The sequence below is a fragment of the Canis lupus genome, chromosome 21 (genome assembly GCF_048164855.1).
Source record: "Canis lupus baileyi chromosome 21, mCanLup2.hap1, whole genome shotgun sequence".
Taxonomy (NCBI): Eukaryota; Metazoa; Chordata; class Mammalia; order Carnivora; family Canidae; genus Canis; species Canis lupus.
The window spans coordinates 18,691,327-18,708,752 of NC_132858.1; the positions used below are offsets into that span (position 1 = coordinate 18,691,327).

At 45.3% G+C, this 17,426-nt stretch overlaps 1 protein-coding gene across 2 annotated transcripts; it reads left to right on the forward strand.

Annotated features, from left to right (window-relative positions):
- The first annotated feature begins 1,837 nt into the window (after positions 1-1,837).
- On the forward strand, positions 1,838-15,257 carry FAM111A (FAM111 trypsin like peptidase A). Of its 2 annotated transcripts, XM_072790937.1 has the most exons (4): positions 1,887-2,275; positions 3,997-4,113; positions 7,997-8,114; positions 9,819-15,257. In XM_072790937.1, the coding sequence occupies exons 3-4, from the start codon at positions 8,034-8,036 to the stop codon at positions 11,544-11,546; spliced, it is 1,809 nt and encodes a 602-aa protein (XP_072647038.1). In that variant the 5' UTR covers positions 1,887-2,275; positions 3,997-4,113; positions 7,997-8,033; the 3' UTR covers positions 11,547-15,257. The 2 variants fall into 2 exon arrangements, with proteins under 2 accessions (XP_072647039.1, XP_072647038.1); XM_072790938.1 differs by lacking the exon at positions 3,997-4,113 and having other exon boundaries at positions 1,838-2,275.
- Positions 15,258-17,426: the final 2,169 nt, after the last annotated feature.

The window sequence follows — 17,426 nt, forward strand, 5'->3', positions numbered from 1 at the left end:
AAAGATTTGAGAAAAAAAGTGTTATAGTGCTACATTGTAGGTATAGTTGCACAGATGTCCCATAGATAAGAACATATTGTATTTTAACTTTTCACTATCTTCTGGTACACCAATATTTCATAGAAAGAAAATGTTGGGGACCCCTGGGTGGCTCAGAGGTTTAACATCTGCCTTCCACCCAGTGCGTGATCCTGGAGTCCCAGGATTGAGTTCTGCATCAGGCTCCCTGCATGGAGCCTGCTTCTCCTTCTGCCTGTGTCTCTGCCTCTCTCTCTCTCTCTCTCTCTCTCTGTGTGTGTCTCTCATGAATAAATAAATAAAATCTTTAAAAAATGTTAAATTCTTAACATCCATGTTTGATAAGTGTTGTTAAGCCTATTGTCTACTAAGCTACTATTTTGTTTATACATTGAAATGTACAAAAGCTCCTCACCCCACCCTCCAAAAAAAAAAAAAAAGGAAAAAAGGAAGGAGGAAAAGACGGGAAGGAAAGAGAAAGACACGGAAAATGCTCCATATCTGCATAAATACATTCTCTGGACTAGACACTTAGATTTATTCTGTCATTATAGGTCTTACTCCACAATTTCTTTTTTTTTTCAAAAATCTTTTTTAGATTTTTAAATTTATTTATTCATGAGAGACAGAGAGAGAGGCAGAGACACAGGAGGAGGGAGAAGCAGGCTCCATGCAGGGAGCCCGACGTGGGACTGGATCCCTAGTCTCCAGCATCAGCCTGGGCTGAAGGCAGCGCTAAACCGCTGAGCCACCCAGGCTGCCCCTTACTCCACATTTTCTGCACAGGCAGTGGGCTTCAACAAAACCAAGAAAAGACAACTTCACTCCTCTTCATAGTTGCGATTGCTTCTTAATTTCCAGACAATATCTCAGAAGTCTATCAAATGCTGACAAGTCTGCTGGAATAATGCGCCAGGAGGTTGCTGGTCAATGCTGGGAGGTCACCAGGATAGCTCTCCAAAACCAGATAGCTCAGACTGTTAGGCATTTTCAACCTTAGTATTTTTACCAACCCTTGCTTGTCACTCTCAGGAGCATAGAAACTTCTAATGACTCAGAGAACCACAGTGAGTGATGAAATTTTCATACAATTTGGGTTTTCTGTTTTTTGCCTTTTTAAAGTTTATTCTCTCCAAACCCCAGAGAACCCACAGAAGAGAAAGCAGGAGTTGTAGCTACTTTGGTGTGTATTGTGTGCACATTATGCCCAGTTCCCCCAAATTATCACATGTATTATAGTTACTAACACACTTTGGAACCCTATCACTCTACACACATTAGATAATATTCCTCTGTCAATTGCGGCAAATTTGTCACGGTTGTAACCGTGGCTCCTTTTCCAGTGCAGTATCGAATACGTGCACATCTGCCCTTGACGCAGATCCTTAACCAGCAGGTGGTCTGCAAGCCCCATCCTACTGGAGTTGTCAGCTCTGAGATTCATCTTCCTGGGGTCCGTAGGGTTTTCTTCATCAGGATCGTGAACGTCTGCCTCTATGGATAGACGGTTGGAGGATAGATTCTTGACTAGGGCGTTCACTCCGCTCCCATTCTCGGCTTCTTCCTGATTGTTATAGTCGTAGGACCCGCCCCAGCTGCTGGGAACGCCAGAGTCGCCCAAGTCCCCTTCTCCGCACCCGCCCGCGGCGTTTCCCGAGCGACGGAGCCGGTGACACGCTGCAGACGCCCAGCTGGAGCCTCCGCCTCCTCCTTACACACGCCCTCCAGGCGGGGACCCAGGGCATCCGGGAGGCGCGTCTTCGCCCACTTACTTCCACCCCGGGTTCCTGCGCAAGGACGGGGGCGGCCTCCTTGGCTCCGGTCCGAGGCCCGCCTCCCGCTCCGCCCGCCGCTGGCTCGGCCTCGCGGATTCAGGCAGTGATGGCCGCGAGCGGCCTGGTGAGTCCGGGCCTGCTCCCGGTCGCCGCGACTCCGAACCACTAGGCAGGGAGCGAGCGCGGGCTCCCGCGGCCCGATCGCGGCCGGGGATCGTGCACACCCCGCGCGCCAAGGTCCACATTCGCCCTTTCCCGCGCTCCGCTCGGCGGGAGCGCGGCCAATCGGCTTCCGCAGTAGCAGAGCAGCCGACCAATGAGAGCAAAGCGACTCGGGATCTCCACGCCCATTGGCCAGAGGCACTGACACTTGCGCGGAAGGCGGAATTCCTGTGGCGGCAAAGGCCTTCCCCCCACCCTCACCCCAACGCAAAGTCGCGAGTCCTGCGAGTCCTGCCGGGTTTGGGACGAGCTCTTCTTCGGTGAGTTATCCCTTTGGATCTGCAGCTGATTTAGAGTTTAGAGAAAATTCATTGTCAGGGACACGATGCCGAAAAAACTCAGGCTGGGATGGGGGTGGGGGGCAGGGAAAATAAAAAAAACATACTGCTGTTTCCTTAAAGGATGGAGGTCTGGCCCTGGCAACTTAGAATAAGATTAAAAAAAAAAAAAAAAAGAACAGAATAAGATGATGCAATGTGCATTTCTTTTGCAGTGCCCAAGGGGAGAGCGGATTCTAATTTTTAAAACTGATGTGCTTTATAAGACCCAATGTTAATTAACTTCGTGAAAATGTTTCGTAAGAACATTCCCCTGTGTCTGAATGCTGTGTGTGACAAATCATGTCAAGTGTGTTTTCAGGAGTGAGCCTCTTTCCAGGATAAAATACTCAATATTCTAAGAGACAAATGAAAAAATGATGATTATGTTCTCAAGCATGTTCATCATTAAGAGCGCCGAAGCCATCTACATTCACATAGATTGCTAACTACATTAATAGGACTTATCATACTGTTTTCATCCACATAAATTCACTATCCCAGCAAACTTTGCCCAGGGACATGAAAATTGCAAATATCTTTATTGCTTATTCCAATAACTTCCTCAAAGACGCAAACGCTCTTCCATTGAAAACATCAGAGCACAGCTTACATCCCAAACCTTCTTGAAAAATCCTTGTCTGTCGTCCACCAATCCTAAACTGTTACCCAGTGTTTACCCTATCCTAAACATTAAAGACCCCACATTAAAGACCTGCCTTAAACCAGAATTCAGAATCTCAATAAATAGCCCAACCTTGCTCTCCCCTTTTGAGACACTACCAAAATTCTGCTCCCCTAGAACCTCAAGAAGCAGTAAGCTTAGCTTTGTCTTATCAACAGATGGTTCTTTTTTTTTAAAATGTTATTTATTTATTTATTCAGGACACACACACACACACAGAGGCAGAGACATAGGCTGAGGGAGAAGCAGGCTCCCCGGGGAGACCCTGCTGAGGGACTCTATGCTGGGACCCCAGGATCAGGCCCTGAGCTGAAGGCAGACGCTCAACCACTGAGCCACCCAGGTGCCCCTCAACAGATGGTTCTGTTGGGATTTCTGGGAGCCAGCATTTGACATCCTTGGAGGCCCCAGCAACATCCTTGGAGGCCCAGCAACTGGCTCCAGTAGTCAGTTTCTGCTGCCACAACTCCAAATCAGCGTTCCTCTGAGTCCCTTGAACTTTCTCTCCGTGCTCACTGAACTCAAAGGTGGGAAAAGTGAATCTGGCATGAAGTTCAGCTCCAGCGTTTTCTGTTGTTGAGTTTCCCCGAGTGCTGAGTTTATTTTGTCCTTGGGAGTAAAGATACCGTTTAAGGCATCCTTCTGATTACCTGACCAAAACTTGAAAAGATCTAATCTTGATAAATCCCGCCTCGTTAGCAATGGAACAGTTGGTCTCTCCCCTTGTCAGCTGTGGCTGTACTTGGTAGGAGAAAAGATCACCGGGAGGCAGGCGTCTGCCTCTCAGAGGGCTGGGGGGGGGGGGGGGCGGGGACACAGAGTCTTGGGGGAGGACCGAGGCCCCCCAGGCCTGCTCCGCGGGCGCCCAAAAAGCAGGGGCGGGGCTGCTGGAAGCCGCAAGGGTTGTGAAAGTGGAAGCGGCCCGACGGCCGGCGCGGAGACCTTCCCGAACCTCAGCGGGGCCTCCCGTCCGGACCAGCCTCCCGGGAGAGCGCGGCGGCCTCGGCGACTTCCCAAAGGCGCGGACCCGCGCTGGGCGCTGGATTCAAGTCCCGGGTGCTGGGCTGCGGAGGTGCTGCGGGCCCTGGAGCAGCGGGTGAGCGCGGGGCCTGCGGGGCTGGGCGGGGGCGCGTGGGGCCCTTGCAGGAGGCCTGGGGTCAGCCGGGGATCTGGCTCTGTCCCTCCCACGTGCTCCCCAGTGGAGGGAGAGAAGAGGGAGAAGGGGGAGAGGAAGGGACAAAAGGGGAAGGAGGAGAGAGAAAGGGAGGGTGGGGAGATGGGGGGAGGGGAAGAGAGGGAGAGCCAGAGGAGGAGAGAGAAGGGGAGGGTGAGGTGGGGAGAGCAGAGAGGATGAGGAAGGGTGGAGAGAGAGGTGAGTGTGGGAGGAATTCTATGGAGAGCCCCAGGTAGGCAGGAAATGGATGGAGGACAGTTATGTCCTTACCTCCTCACTGAAGATGGGGGGGGGGGGCGAGGGGGGGGGCAAGTGGTTTAGCTGAACCTTCTCCAACCCTAAGAGGAGGCTGGAACCAGATGGCTAGCTGAGGACACTTCATATCTGCCTTAACGTGACTCACACTGGATACTAGAAATGATGTTGCGTGTGTGTGTGTGTGTGTGTGTGTGTGTGTGTAATGGTGGGATGTTTTCTTAATCTCTTGCCCCTTGCCACTGTGAATGCTCAAGTTTATCCCAGTCTAGTGCAAGATCTACATTTCTTTCCATCCCCTTCGTTTCCCTTTTCTGACCCTGAGTCACTTGGGTCCTCTCTCAAAGTCCCTAAGATTGGGTCGTCATCCAGGGACACACTGAAACCCCAGAATCTCTTAGTTGTTGGGCAGTTCTTGCCCTCAAGGATCTTACAACACAGCCCAATGATATGTATCGACTTTTGCTTCCCTAGTCCTCCACTGTTTGAAAAGTATCCCTGTGGTAAGTATATTGATATTGATACTAGTAATAGTAATATTTACTGGTATGTGAATCAACCTGTTATGTGCCAAGCAGTGTTCTAAAGGCTTTTCTTTTTTTTTTCATTTCATTTTTTTAATAATAAATTTATTTTTCATTGGTGTTCAATTTGCCAACATAGAGAATAACACCCAGTGCTCATCCCGTCAAGTGCCCCCCTCTGTGCCCGTCACCCATTCACTCCCACCCCCCGCCCTCCTCCCCTTCCACCACCCCTTGTTCATTTCCCAGAGTTAGGAGTCTTTATGTTCTGTCTCCCTTTCTGATATTTCCTACCCATTTCTTCTCCCTTCCCTTCTGTTCCCTTTCACTATTATTTATATTCCCCAAATGAATGAGACCATATAATGTTTGTCCTTCTCCGATTGACTTATTTCACTCAGTTCCATCCACGTTGAAGCAAATGGTGGGTATTTGTCGTTTCTAATGGCTGAGGAATATTCCATTGTGTACATAGACCACATCTTCTTTATCCATTCATCTTTCGATGGACACCGAGGCTCCTTCCACAGTTTGGCTATTGTGGCCATTGCTGCTAGAAACATCACGGTGCAGGTGTCCTGGCATTTCATTGCATCTGTATCTTTGGGGTAAATCCCCAGCAGTGCAATTGCTGGGTCTTAGGGCAGATCTATTTTTAACTCTTTGAGGAGCCTCCACACAGTTTTCCAGAGTGGCTGCACCATTTCACATTCCCACCAACAGTGTAAGAGGTTTCCCTTTTCTCCGCATCCTCTCCAACATTTGTGGTTTCCTGCCTTGTTAATTTTCCCCATTCTCACTGGTGTGAGGTGGTATCTCATTGTGGTTTGATTTGTATTTCCCTGATGGCAAGTGATGCAGAGCATTTTCTCATTTTCTCTAAAGGCTTTTCATGCATTGTATTTTTTAATCTTCACAACAAGGATGGCAGGTTCCATCTCCTCCCATCTTAGAGGTGTGGACAATGAGATAGACAGCAGCCAATTAACATGCCCAAGTTCAAGCAACTCGTCAATGGTTTGAACCCAAGTGGTCTTATAAAAACTCATGGAGGCGGCACCTTCAGATTCTTTACCTCATTTTACAAACAGGAGAGTTAGGCTTAAAGGCCCTAGATTTTCCTGGGTAGCTTATTACCAGTAAAGAATGAAGCCACAGGGGCACCTGGGTGGCTCAGTGGTTGAAAATCTGCCCTTGGCTCTGGTCGTGGTCCTGGGATCAAGTCCTGCGTGAGGCTCCCCTCAGGGAGCCTGCTTCTCCCTCTGCCTATATCTCTGCCTCTCTCCCTGTGTCTCTCATGAATAATTAAGTAAAGCTTTAAAAATAATGAAGCCACATTTCCTGCTCCACAATGAAATGGTTAGGAGAATAGTCAAGTGTTTAGAGAACTTGTACTGGCAAGAAACAGATGGGCCAGAGCGCAAGTTAAACAGCAACACAAAGCAGCAGCCCAGGAGGTGAACATTCTGCAGGCAGCTCTGTTCTCTTCAATGAATCAGGGCTTTTTCTAGAATAAAAGAAAGTTAAGAGACATAATAATTAAAGACAACTTGTGCACCTCAATTGGATCTTCGTCTGAATACATTAGTATTGTGATTACACAAGAGAAAGTTCTTAATGTGTAAAGCTGGAAAGAGATAATTAGGGATAAAATGTCATGATGCCTATAAGTGTAATATAATCTAGGAAAATCAAGAGATGGTGCAAATTTATCAGAAAATGAATAATCATCAATTCTATGTGATAGGCATATGGAGATTTATTATACTATTCTCTTTTTTAAAATTTTGTTCCTATTTGAAAATGTTCATAATCAAAAGTGTACTCTGGAGCTTTGTGATCTTGAGTAAATAGTTTAATCTCTCTGGATGCTCAAGTTTTTAATTAGTAAAATAGGCATATTATGAGTTCCACACAGAGTTGGAGGAATTCAATGACATAATTTATATAAAAATGCACTTAGGATAATGCACATGTAAATCATGTGCATACTCCATTTGTTCATGGGATCTTTACAAATGTGTCTTTATTGAGAGTTCGCCACATGCCAGGCGTTGTGGTACATGTTGGGATACTGAAAATAGAAACCTGCTGTCCTCTGGCTTTTGTTCTACTTATGATGAATGAAGATTTTGCTGTTTTACTTTACATAGTTCATTCTTTTCCAAGGAGACATCAGAGGAAAGGCAAAAGAAAAATGCCTCTTTAAACAACAACAACAACAAAAACCAAGCAGCAACTAAACTTCCTGACTATCTTCCCAGGCACACCCTCCTTCCAAGATTATTTTGTCTTTATGGTTCTTTCCCCATCCCTTCCCTTGTAACCTTACCATCCCTGTGGTGTCACCACCTGAAATGAGGGCCAGATTTTAACATCTAGTGTAAGTAGAACACACTTGAATTCTCAAACTACAAACCCACCTGTGGGACATTTGTACCTGCCTTTTTTTCTTTTTTTGAAGATTTTTATTTATTTATTTATGAGAGACACAGAGAGAGAGAGAGAGAGAGGCAGACACAGGCAGAGGAAAAAGCAGGCTCCCTGTGGGAGCCCAGTGTGGGACTCAATTCCAGGACCCTGGGATCACGGGATCACAACCTGAGCCAAAGGCAGACATTCAACCACTGAGCCCCCAGGTGTCTCTATACCTGCATTTGAATTCCATCTCTGCCACGTGGCTCTGGCCTTGAGGGTCACCTGCCTTCTCTGAGTTAGTATTTTCTTCACCTGCAAAAAGCAAATATATCAGCTTTGCATGGTATCTGGGAGAATCGGCATCTGGAAATGATTTCTGTAAAGTATTTTGTATAGTACCTGACACACAGTGTTCTAGGAAAGGGAGCTTTTATCGTCAAGGTGATTGTTGTTGTTGGATGAACTGCCTACTTGCCGCATTAACATCTCTGAAGAGACACTGGAGCCGAAGGGGATGGGTGGGATGTGGGGTCCCTGTCAATGTTAGCCTCTGTACAATTAACATAGCTATGAAAATACTACTCTAACCTGAACCTTTCTGAAATTAGTGTTTCAGCTGAACTGTCTACTCATCTTCAAGTCATCATGAGCCCTAAGAAGCGCAGATCACAGAGGATCACATTTGATGAGAAGAGTAATATGAAGATAGAGCACTATTTTCCTCAGGTATGTTTGTAAATACTGTTGACGGAATGTACAGATATGACACATAGCTTTCCTTGACACTGGGTGTCCTAGTGCTTCCTGCTGAGAAACTACTTCCTTGTAGATTGAGGATATTACGTTAAAATCTTTCTCATCTGCTTTATTCTTTTAGTTTTAATACAAATCTTGGCCGTATCAAAACAGCCTTCAGGTAGAAATGGATCATAACACTTCTTGAACAACAACAACCAAAATTTACTATAATTATTACAGTCAACTACAGAATGAAAAAATTCATACTATTTCATAGCATGAAAATATATACTGCTCCAAATATGGATAATCTATTTGATCACAATAGTAACCTACATTTCTATTGTGCTTTCTAGTTTCTGAAACACATTTTAAAATAATAATCTTGGGCAGCCCAGGGGACTCAGCAGTTTAGCGCCACCTTCAGCCCAGGATGTGATCCTGAGATCTGGGATGGAGTCCCACATCAGGCTCCCTGCATGAAGCCTGCTTCTCCCTCTACCTGTGTCTCTGCCTCTCTCTCTCTCTCCCTGTGTCTCTCATGAATAAATAAATAAAATCTTTAAAAAATAAAATAATAATCTTTACCATAAACTTGGTAGGCAAGGAGGGAGGGTTTTATTTTCCTCAATTCATTTATGAGGAGAGAGAAATGACTTCTTGCTGGAGACGGAAGTGATGGGAAGCCTTGCACTTATATTTACTGACATTAAGTCAGGGCTCTTTGTAATAATGGGCCTCTGTTATCATAGCAAACCGTCATAGTCTTTCCTGAATCTGAAATGCTCGTTGGATTTATCAAGAAGAAGTGTGAGGGGATCCCTGGGTGGCGCAGCGGTTTGGCGCCTGCCTTTGGCCCAGGGCGCGATCCTGGAGACCCGGGATCGAATCCCACGTCAGGCTCCCGGTGCATGGAGCCTGCTTCTCCCTCTGCCTGTGTCTCTGCCTCTCTCTCTCTCTCTCTGTGTGTGACTATCATAAATAAATAAAAATTAAAAAAAAAAAGAAGTGTGAGAATTTTGAGAATTTGAAGATGCACCATAAAAGCTTTCATTTGATTTCTTTCATCTGGTTGTAACTCGGATATCCAGGTATCTAGGAAAGCCAAAACAAGCCTTGTTATACTTTTCTTTGTCCTACATCGTAACAAGCCAGATAATAAACTTGTACTAACCAATTCCCTTTTTGAAAATGTATCTGCCCAAGAATCTTTTGGATAGTTGGAAATCTATTACAGTGTTCCAACAGGACCTGTGACAGAGATGTTTTTGACAACATTGGGCTGAAGAGATGATCTTTGAGAGTTTGTTATGTTATGCCCAAAGTAAACTTATATTATCTTCGGTTCCTTTTTTTTTTATCCAGAATGTTAGTACCATCATAAAGAAGGAAAATAAAAATTAATCTGTTAATGTACTGGTCATCGTGCTAGGTATTGTCACACATGACATTACACCCAATCTTTGCAACAATCCTGCCTTATTTCCCTTACCAGCAAGTGACATTGCCACCATATGAACTCATATCTGTTGACACCTGTGCCATGATGACCATGACTTGGGGAAGATGCTTCACTTAGGTGTAGAAATCAAATGCTCTTATTTGGGGGGGGGGGTGATTTCTGCTATTTGATGAATCCTCCTTGTGTAAGGTTGTATTCATAATTTTAAAACATTTCACATTTATTTTTAGGTCAATAAAAACCAAGAGAATAATTCCAATACTCCTCAAATGAAGATGGGCTCTAAAAGAGATCCAAAAGATATAACTAACACCCAGGCTCAAGGACTCAAAGACCAGACTGTGCCCCCAAATAAGACAATTTACATCACCTTGAATGTAAGCCACAGGAAACACGTGCTCACGCATACTGGAGGGGATAGCTTATATGGAGCACTCAACACCCTAGAGGCTGTCAAAAAGGAGATAAAAACTCAGCAAGGCAAAGAAATGCTAGTGCTTGGCACGGAAGGTATTGAAGGATACATAAATCTTGGAATGCCCCTCAGTTGCTTTCCTGAAAGTTGTCGTGTGCTAATCACATTTGCCCAGAGTAAAAGTAGGCAGAGAGAAGGGAGTCTGGTATCTGGCCGGCATGGCAAGGTATCCTCTGATTGTGTCAAATTTTATATTCACGCGATTGGGAAGAGCAAGAAGAGGATCATTAAGCGCGGGAAACTTCACAAAAAAGGGTGCAAACTCTGCGTCTACGCTTTCAAAGGAGAAACCATCAAGGACGCCGTGTGCAAGGATGGCAGGTTTCTCTCCTTTCTGGAGAAAGAAGACTGGAAACTCATCAAGAACCTGGACTCCATTCTAGAAAGCACACAGACCGTTGACAACCTAGAGGGCGAGCTCTTTGAGGTGGAAGTTGAGAAAAGAACAGGCTCCGAAGCAGGAGCTGCTCAGAATTTGGAGTCCGAGGAAAGAAACATTTGCATGGTGAGAGAAGAAATTGTGGCTCAATACCCCAGTCTGAAGAAAGAAAGTGAAAAAGTCAGAGAAAACTTCAAGAAAGAGTTGGAACATAAAAAGAGCAAAGGGTCCTTATTTAAACTGCATAAGGTAGAGTTTGGGAAACTGACAAAAAACTCTACCCCGGTTAAAATGCACAAGATTCTTTCCCATCTGAGTGATTCCGTGGGTTACCTGACATGGAACAACAATGGAAATAGGGGTTCTGCTACCTGCTTTGTTTTTACTAAGTTGTTCATTTTAACTTGTCGGCACGTGATAAATGACATCGTGGGTGAAGGAATTGACCCCAGTAGGTGGGCAGACATAATTAGTCAGTGCGTAAAGGTGACATTTAGTTATGAAGAGCCCCCCGAGAAAGAAGAGAACTGCTTCTTCATTGAGCCCTTGTTTGAGGTTTCTGATGCAACTCTTGATTATGCCGTTCTGAAACTGAAGGCAAATGAACAACAAGTGCCTTTGGGACTCTATCATAGGGTTGCACTTGCACCGCTTAGTGGCCTGATATATATCATCGGCCATCCGTATGGAGAGGCAAAGTCTAGTGACGCTTGCACTGTGATCCCTCTGGATCAGCGAGTAGGAAAATTTCAGGACCATCTTCAGGCTGGAGAGGGAGAAGGCCACGATTATGGTATGCAATATATCCATATGTACACCCAAAGAAGCTTCCAGGACATAGCTCACAATCCGGATGTGATTACCTATGACACCTCTTTTTACTTTGGGGCTTCTGGCTCCCCGGTGTTCGATGCAAAAGGTTCACTGGTGGCCATGCACACCGCTGGCTTTGCTTCTAATTGCCAGACTGGGTTATCTCACATTGTTGAGTTTGGCTGTACTATGGTCTCCATCCTTCGTGATATGAAGCAAAACCACAGACAGTGGTTTATAGAAGAATGTATAAGTCAGGAAGATGTGGAAATGATGAGTGTTGAGGATTGAGGATAGTGAGAATTCAGTGTGTTTACACACTTGAAGGGGATTACCCACAGCATTGTTATTCCATAGGCAGTGGGGATCATTTCTTAAATTGTAAAATGGTTAATTTCATTTAAAAAATTACTGTTGTGGAGCACTTACTATGCACCATTGCTCAAAATACATGAAAACTAAAATCCTAACAAGTGGACTGTTACCCCTATTTTAAAGTTGAGTAATGGGAAGAGCGATGGGATTATGACACTAGCACTAGTGTCACCGTTGTGTGTGGGTTTTTCCCCCCTATCTTCTGTGTCTTCCTCTAAGTTCAGTTGCTTGAAGGCAAGATGTAACATTTGTTCATCTCATGATCCCCAGTGGTTGGAAGGTGGAAAGTAAGTGCTTAGGAAACATGTGGGAGGGATCCCTGGGTGGCGCAGTGGTTTGGCGCCTGCCTTTGGCCCAGGGCGCGATCCTGGAGACCCAGGATCGAATCCCACGTCGGGCTCCCGGTGCATGGAGCCTGCTTCTCCCTCTGCCTGTGTCTCTGCCTCTCTCCTCTCTCTTGGTGACTATCATAAAAAAAAAAAAAAAAATTAGGAAACGTGTGGGTCCATCAGTAGCACCACTCAGGGCTGCTGTTAGTCTTAACTGAGGAACTAAATGCTTGGTTAGAAATAATCTTACAGGGAGGGATGCCTGGGTGGCTCAGCAGTTGAGCATCTGGCCTTTGGCCCAGGGCGTGATCCCAGGATCAAGTTCCTGCAAGGAGGGAGCCTGCTTCTCCCTCTGCTTGTGTCTTTGCCTCTCTATGTGTGTCTCTCATGAATAAATAGATAAAATTTTTTAAAAATAAATAATCTTATGCAAAATCTTTAGCATTTCCAAAATCCTCATATTACTAAAACTCAGGACATATGTGTTCTACAATTCAGAGGGTAACATTGCTCTTCCTGTATTTATAGGCTATTAGGGCAAAGAGAATATCTTAAAGATCATAGGATTATGATCTTATGTCCTTGTTTTTTACCTTTTTTGTCCTAGGATTGCATGCAGCACAGCACATTACATTTACTTGTTATGCCTCCTGAGGCTCCTCTTGCCTGTTGAAGTTTCTCAGACTTTGACTAGATGACTTTGACAGTTAGGAAGAGACTTGGTCAGGTCCTTCTGTAGGAATTTGTCTGATAACTAGACTGGGGTTGTGGGGTTTGGAGAGTAAAGCCAGGGGGGCAAAGTGCCTTCTCACCATATCATTTCAACGGCACATATTATCCACATGATTCATGACTTGGTGTTGGCTTTGAAATGCTGGCCAAAGTGGTGTTGATCTCTGCAGTAAAGTTGCTCTTTCTCCATCCTTTCTATTATGTACTCATTGGAAGGAAGTTTTATGCACAACCCACACCTAAGGAGTGGGGAGTTGTGTTCCCCTTCCTTATGTCGGAAACTCCTGTGGTATCTACACATTCTATATGGAGTCCTTCTGCATGGGAGATTTGCCTCTTCTCACCCACTTATTTGTACCATATGAACTCATAGATCTACCTGAGTTGTAATCCAATACTACCTTATTGTGTTGGCCAAATTGTTCCAGCTTTGGTCATTGGGAGCCCTTGGGTGGGTTCTTGTGCCCCCTTTGACATATTTTATTGGAGTATTGTTTGTCTCCTAGTTTTTTTAGCACTTTTAAGTTGCAGTCCTATAAGATGCTCCAGGCTCCTCCTATATATTTCCCACCCCAACCATTTCTCCAAGGAACCCTGGTTGCTTTTAATGGAGAACAGTGTTAGAAACCAAGATCTGGAGGCACCTGGGTGTCTCATTCGGTTGGGCGTCTGTCTGCCTTCAGCTCAAGTCATGATCCCAGGGTCCCAGTACTGAGCACCTCCTCAGGCTCCTTCCTCGGGGAGGAGTCTGCTTCTGCCTCTCCCTCTGCTCTTCTCCCCACTTGTGCTCTCTCTTGTGCTCTCTCTCTCTCAAATAAATAAAATCTTAAAAAAAAAAAAGAAACCAAGTCTGGGCACTAGGTATGCTTGTTGCATTTGGGTGTTATTTCTTTTATGCTCACTCAGCAGACAGAGAAAAGAAATATGTGTGTGTGTGTGTGTGTGTGTATTAACTCATGTACAGTCATCCTCCCCAGTACAGTCTTGGCTTTGCTTTCTGGGGCTTCAGTTACCTGTCTGTGGTCAAATGCAGTCCGGAAGCAGATGATCTTCCTTCTGACTTATTGCCAGAAGGTCAATGGCAGCCTAACATTGGGTCACAGTGCCTATGTCATCCGCCTCACTTCATCCTATCAGGGAGGCATGTTACCATCTCACATCATCATAATAAGAAGAAGACTATATGGTACAGTAAGGTATTTTGAGGGGGGGGGGCATTTACATAATTTTTATTCCAGTACATTGTTATAGTTGTTCTTATTGTTAATCTCTCACTGTGCCTCATTTACAAATTAAACTTTATCACAAGTATGTGCATATAGGAAAAACAGAGCATATATAGGGTTTGGTACCATCTATAGTTTCAGGCATCCCCTAGCGGTCTTGAAACAGATAAAGGGGAGGACTACAGATATATCTAGATAGATACCTATATAGATATATATGTCTACAAACATTCCTGTATGTAACTATCTATATGATAATAAATTGAACATTCTTACTGATGTCTCCCACTCCAGTCCAGTACCACATGGATCATTTTTTGCCTCCGCCGTTGACCTTATCCGTGAACTCCTAGGCCAACAGTGAGAAACGTGGCTCCTACCATCTCCCATCCACTTAATTGCTTAATTCAGTATTCATACAAAGTGGCATCAGAGTTGTTCACCTGCATTGGGGTGGGAAATAACGTTATCAACTACAATACAATGTATGGGTGTCGTCTCTCTTGCCTTTAGTCTTGCAGACTCTCTCCCAGAGTCACTGGGGTCAGCACCTATCCTTCCTCACCATCATGTGAGGAGTTTTGTACATTTACAATGCAGTAGGGTTCTCTTGTCATAGTCTGTCCTCTTTCCTTTCACTTCTCAAACCTAAGTGATATTTAAAATTTGCATACATTGGGGCACCTAGGTGGCTCAGTTGGCTAAGTGACTGACTCTTGATTTTGGCTCAGGTCATAGTGTCGGGGGTCCTGGGATCGAGCCCTGCTTCGGCCTCCACACTCAGTGCAGAGTCAGCTTGAGGATCCTCTCCTTCTTCCTCTGCCCCTCCCCCTGCTCACAATTTCTCTCTAAAAGTAAATAAATGAGTACTTCTTTTTAAATTTGCATGTATCAAGGTTCTCTGCCCATGCTGGGAGTTCAGCAGGCATTAACAAGTGCATGTCATGTCTCCACCATTACAATATTGTATAGAATTGTTTCTCCAGCCTCAGAGTCCCCTGGGTTTCATCTGCTTATCCCTCCCTCCCCGCCCTGAGTCCCTGGGGACCACGGATCCTTTTACTATCTTTATAGTTTTGCCTTTTCCCAGAATGTCAATGAAGCGGAATCATATGGAGCCTTTTCAGTTTGACTTCTTTCACTTAGCAATATTTAACTAAGGTTGCTCTGCTTCTTTTGATGGCTTGAGAGCTCACATTTTTTTTTTGCCACTGAGTAACATTCTGCTGTATGGACACACTGCAGTTTGTGCATTCATTCACCTTTTGGAAGATATCTTACTTGCTTCATTCAGTGTTAAGTGATTGTGAATAAAGCTGCTATAAGCATCTGCATACAAATCTTTGTGTGAACCTAGTTCTTGACTCAATTGGGTAAATACCTCACAGTATGATTACTAGACTGTATGGTGAGATTGTTTTTAACTCTGTAAGAATCTGCCAAACTGTCTTCCAGAGTGGCCATGTCATTGTGCCTGCCCAGCAGCAGTGAATGAGGGTTCTTGTCTCTTCACATCCTCACTAGTGTTTTGTGTTGTCAGTTTTTTGGATTGTAGGCCTACTAATAGTGTTGGAACGCCTCGTATTCTTTAGGGGATTAATGGGATTTATTCATGAAATTCGAGCTGCCTTGGATATATCAGATATCAGTCTGGATTCTGTCAGAAGAATAAAGCTACTGAATTATCTTTATAGTACTTGTGGTCTTGGAACTTCTGAAATTAAGAGAGGAGACTAGAAACACAGGGAAATATTAGGCAGAACTCCCTTATAGGAGGAAATAGATTGATATTTGGGTAACATAACAGAAAAAGTTAAAGATTGTAGTGGCTTGAACTGGTTTCCCAAAAAGGTATGTCCAAATGGTAACCACCAGTACCTGTGAACATGGATGTGACTGTTTTGGAAATAGAATCTGCAAGATGTAGTTAAGTTGAAGATCTCTAGGTGAGACCATCCTGGGTTTAGGGTGGTCCCTAAATCCAAAGACTGAGTCCATACCTTTCCTTACCAGGGAAAGGAGAGAGAGGTTTAACACATAGTAGAAAGAAGGCCTTGGGGGTGGGGGAGAAGAAGAAGAAGAGGAAGATGTGCAGATCTGAAAAGCCCCGAGGTCTGTCCAGTCCCGTGATTCCACTAAACCTCGGGACTCTGTCCAGGGTGCTCACTGCAACTACCTTTGGGACAGCTAAAACACAAAAAGTCACATGGCCAACCACAAACTACCACCAACTACTCAAAACCAAAATAAAAGCATGTTGTGACCTCTCTCTCCGTCCTCACCCCTGAGTCCTCTCTACCAAAACCTCAGCTGCTGAGAACCACTAGAAAGATAATTAGAGATGAAGTTGAGATCACCCTGTCCCCCGGAGGGACCAAAGGCCATATACACTTATGTGAATACAAGAGGGAGGACTCAGACTTACGGCCCTGCTGAAGTCAGGCACCCAAATCACCAAACTACCTTGTCCCAGAAGAGGAAAAAGGTTCTGGGCCCAGGAGCATGGGAAGGTTCCAAGGACTGAGGGGTGGAGCTGAGGCATCTTGTGTAAGGGCAGGAGAGGGTCCCTGGGCCCTGATGCTTCCCAGACACTGAGAGATATACCTGACAACTCTGGGGCTTAGGTGCTGACCCTGGAGTGAGAGGACGAAGGAGGGAACAGTGACAACTCTGTGTTCTCTCCTCCTCTGCCCTCCCTTCCCACTCTCTGTAACCTTACCCCACCACCCTAAATCTCTTGGGCTCCTGGATGGAGCCCTTGATTTGCATTGCCCTTGAATGGGAAGAAAGGCAGTTTAATTAAAGTAATGAGGGTTAGGCAAGATTGAGGTTAGGGGCGGGCACCTGGGTGGCTCAGGTGTTCAGCATCTGCTTTTGGCTCAGGGCGTGATCCCGGAGCCCTGGGATCCAGTCCTACATGGGGCTCCCCACAGGAAGCCTGCTTCTCCCTCTGCCTCTCTCTGTGTGTTTCTCGTGAATAAATAAATCTTAAAAAAAAAAAAAAAAAAGATTGAGGTTGGGGAGGAAAACTGAAGTAATCCTGTGGATGGCCGCTTTGGATGGATTCAAGGTATTGGTGTTGGGGAGTTGATGGGATGTATCCCTGCTCTTCCCATCTCCTGAGTGCCACAGAGGATTCTCGTGTGAACTGCTTCACGTGGGACATGTAGCTTGTCTCCAAACCATTTCCCTGCCCCCTCTGACGATTCCAGCAAAAACAATATAGAATTTCCAAAGAGTAAAGGAAAATCCCAGTTTTGGTTAAAGACAGAAAGGCAGCTGCAGCGCCCAGAGGGGCCATTTCCTGGTACAACGTCGCCGCCTGCCGGATGCAGCCACTAACGCAGCCCTTCCAAGCAAAAGCCAAGGTTGACCTGTTGCTAAGCCTGGCTGGGCTGGAGCTGACCTCAGGCCTCAGGAAGTCCCTTCCACCTGGTGTCTCCCTTGTAGGGCAGTTCGACTGGGACTCATTTACTAACAGAGGGAGGATCCAAAGGCCTTGGAAGTCA